Source organism: Hydra vulgaris, chromosome 08 (genome assembly GCF_038396675.1).
Source record: "Hydra vulgaris chromosome 08, alternate assembly HydraT2T_AEP".
NCBI lineage: Eukaryota > Metazoa > Cnidaria > Hydrozoa > Anthoathecata > Hydridae > Hydra > Hydra vulgaris.
In genome coordinates, this window is record NC_088927.1 from 9,958,274 (window position 1) to 9,962,531 (window position 4,258).

Consider the following 4,258-nt stretch of genomic DNA (forward strand, 5'->3'; position numbering starts at 1 on the left):
TTAACTCACTCACATTAACATGTCAACTAAAAAAGCAAAAGCATACTAGCCGCATTAACTGATATGAAAGAAAATAAAACATCAATGAGAAAAGCTGAATTCAAACATGGCGTTCCAGTCTCAACGCTCAAAGATCGCAAAAATAACAACAACAAAGGCTTTCATGGCTCAGGTACAACAACGGTACTCTCAAATGAAACAGAAAGATGCATGCGTTCCAGTCACTTGGTGACTGGCGCATGGTTTAACCTGAAATGAAGTTCTAGAATTTGTATGAGGCTACCTAAAACTCGAAGATCAATTGCAATTATTCAAAAATGTCAAGCCTGGTAAAGACTGGTTTTATGCAATGGATCCATTCGGAATTCCGTCTCGTCGGATTTTTCTCGGTTTTTCGGAGTTTCGTAGTTAGAGAGAAATCGAGAAACTTCGACGGAACTTCGACAAAGTTTTTAGAAAATATCAGTTTTTACAATATAATTAAACTCTTATTTTATTTCTTCGCTACTATTACAATCTTGTTGTTTTCAAAATGTAAGTGTTCTCTTTGTTCAATAACAACACCAATTTACATCGCAAAGCAATACACGATTTCAAGCGAACTTCTGCCATTATTAATATCGCGCATGAAAAAGTCCTGGAACGAATTTAGAAGGGCAAATATTTATTTTCTCAGTTGCGAATTAGTAATAAAATATATAAGATGAAAGTTAACTGTGCTGTTATAGGATGTACCAATAGCTCCTATAAGCTAGAAAAGTTGAAAGATAAAACGTGTTTTCAACACGAAGAAGAACGGAAAAAAACACAAACTGAAACTTTTTAGTCCCTGTATTTTTTCTTTCCGTTTTCCTGCAACGGGTTGCCTGTAAGGCAACTTTAGTTTGTAGAGTTTTTTTAAAGTTGCCTGTAAGGCAATCGTTTAGTAGTTTGTGTGTATTGAGTGTTTTTACCCTTCTCCTACACCGGGTTGCTGTAAGGCAACTTTAGTTTGTACGGGCATTTAGTTGTTTTAAAAACAACATATGAGTAGAGAAGATTGAGTATGTGTAAGATACGAGCGTTGAAGGAAAACACCAAATCGTCAAACCCTGACCACGCTATAACATAATCTTAATATGGAAATATCGAAAACCGAAATAGACTTCAATGTCTCCAATAAAAGCTATGCTGAAGCTACAGCAACTAATTCTATTTCAATATTGTCTAATGAATTTAGCACATTGAAAAGAACCCTTTTGTGTGAAATAACAGAAAACATAACTGAACCTAATATTTTAATTGCTCTTGAAAACGCCAATTTAGATCATGATCTGGAAGGCCTGCAATTTATTCGTAAAGGGACAATGGTCGAACTCGTCATGAAAACTGACAAGTCGAAATCGTTGATCCTTGAAAATGGACTTTTAATTAATGGTGTAACCCACTATTTTTATAATTCTACCCCAACTAGAAACTTATGCAAACGAGTTGCAGTATCGGTAATCGGTTTGCCTCTCGAAAAAAAATATTTACCAGTCGGGGTGGCTCTTGAGCAACTCGGATATGGGAAACATATACACACAAAAGCAGTATATCGCAAAACGGCCAAAAACGGAACATCCTACTATACAGGAATTCTAGTTGCTATGATGAATCAATTAAATAAACCAATACCAAGATCTTTAAAACTATGCGGATATAACATCAGGATAATCTATACCGGACAAAACAAAGAAGAAAACCTAAAACCAAAAGAAAACTTTATAGATGTGACCGAAGAACCTAGAAAAAAAGTAACGGAAACTAATGAACCAGAAACATCGAAAGAAATACCTGAACCAACAATTAAATTTTCTAAACCACAAGAATCAGAAGCCCCTTTGGTGATACGCCAAAACTCTGTCGAAAACCAAATTTTAAACAACGATACAAATAACTTAAATAAAACAAAAGAAAAGACACCCGAACAAATACCACAATCACCTGAAACAAATTCTCAAACACAAGAAACAGAAAATCACATGGAAGAAAGTCAAAGTTTTAACAATAATAATATTGAAAGCAAAATCGAACCTCATAACGACAACGTCATAAATGAAGTAAACATAGAAGAACTAGAAAAACAAATCGAACTTCCCTCAGAATATCTTCGCTTAGATTCTACTGGGAGACATGTTTACAACTTAAATTTATTCTACGGCTTTGATAAAACAAAATGCTCGGAAGATGAACTATTAATATTTAAGGCATACAAAAAAGCAGAATACGATCAGAGAAAATTCGAAAGAAAAATAAAAAGAAACAAAGCAAATAAATTACCCGTCGGACAACCAAGGGATTATACTAAAAGCAATACACAAATCCAAAATAACTCTTCATACAATCATGACGACTGGACTTAAATTTAATACAAAAAACAAAAGTAAGATTCCAAAAATTAAAAATATAAATAATAAATAAAAAAAAAAAAAAAAATTATAAAAAAAAAAAAAAAAAAAAAAAATTATAATAAAATTATAAAAAAATTATAATAAAGTATAAAATATAAAAAAAAAAAAAAAAAAAAAAAAAATATATATATATATATATAAATATATATATTATCCATCAGCTTTAAACTAAGAAATAAAAAAAACAAAGGTATAACATTAAAATTAACTACAAAATATTAACTACAAAAATTAACAAAAACATTTTATAAAATTTAAAAAAAAAAAAAAAAAAAAAAAAGGGAAGATACTCTCCGAGTGTGGATGTGAGGCACCATTTCGAATGTATTGTTTCCCTAGTTTTAAAAGAAATAGCATAAAAAGAAAACAATGGATTAGTCAGCTTAGACGAGAAGGAAATAAAAAAGGAAGTGCATGGAAACCAGGAACTGCAGATAGAGTATGCTCTGATCATTTTGTTGATAAAATTCCAACTGTTATGAACCCTAATCCAACAATAAATATGGGTTTTTAACAACCTGAACAAAAAAAACCTAGAAGAACTTTAATGAAGCACCCAATCACTTCTTTACCATGTTCTAGTAAAATACAACCTCTAGAACCTTTGTTGACTGAAAAAAGTATTGTCACAGAGTTTTCAAGTCTTAGTTTTAATGCTGATGATTTATCACCTATATTATCAGACCATACGTATTCATTGAGCTTACCACAACTTAACTATTGTACTTCATGTGAATACAAATCTTCACTTATCACCTCTTATGTTAGTGAGGTAAATAGCCTTTTTAATCAATTAACAAACAGTCAAGCTTAAACAAAAATTGTCTTGGAGATTAGTTAACAATGATAAAAGAATGAACTTTTATACTGGTATATCTTCGATTGCTATTTTTAATGTTATTTTTGGTTTGTTAAAACCATTTTTACCCCCCCCCCCCCCATTCGTTATTGGAGAGGCCCAAAACATTCACTTAGCAAAGTTAAACAACTAAAATCTATATCTAAGTGTAAACTGTTATCACACAAAGAAGAATTTTTAATGACACTTATGAGGTTGCGCTTAGGTTTATTAAATGAAGATATTGCTGATCGTTTTGACATTTCAAAAGCTTTGTGTTCTAATATATTTACCACTTTTTTTAGAATTATTGCTTATATTCTCGGAAATGCTATTATTGTTTGGCTCCCAAGTGAAGTCATAAAAAAAAACTTAACAGAGACCTTTGTGAAAGCAAAGCATCACAAGTGTAGAGTGATTCTTGATTGTTTTGAAATATTTATTGAACGTCCAAAGTCCCTTTACAACCAACCAGTGACTTGGTCTGATTACAAGCACTACAACACTGTCAAGGTATTAATTGGTATAGCACCAAATAGGTACATAACGTTTATATCTGAATGTTACGGTGGAAGAGCATCAGATAAATTTATTACAAGTGACAGCAGTTTTTACAATTTTATCGTGTGCAGATTTATGCAATTTAAAGCCTGCTTTAATAAAAAAATAATTCAAGCTTAAAAATTTAAAACATAATTTTTAATTTAGTATTAGTCACGCGTGCTTAATACAAGGGGGTGGGGAAATTTTAGTCCAGATCTAATAAACAGGGGGATCTTAGTTAAAGGTCAGATGGCAATTTTTTTGTTTTACACAACACACATGATTTTTTTATAGATTGACAATTTTTTAAATCTGATTACACTGAAAGTTTTATTTTTTTTATCTGTGAATGATATTATATTTTCCATTTTTTAAGGCCGGTTTACACTGAATATTTTTCTTAGTTTTGACATTTCAACATTTTTGACATTTCAGCAAGTAAAAA

General features: G+C 31.1%; 1 protein-coding gene across 1 annotated transcript; it reads left to right on the forward strand.

Annotated features, from left to right (window-relative positions):
• Nucleotides 1–2,754: 2,754 nt before the first annotated feature.
• Nucleotides 2,755–3,998, forward strand: LOC136082991 (uncharacterized). The gene is made up of 4 exons (XM_065802403.1): nt 2,755–2,938; nt 3,032–3,204; nt 3,439–3,877; nt 3,979–3,998. Exons 1-4 carry the CDS (start codon nt 2,755–2,757, stop codon nt 3,996–3,998), a joined length of 816 nt encoding a protein of 271 aa, XP_065658475.1.
• The last annotated feature ends 260 nt before the right edge of the window (nt 3,999–4,258 follow it).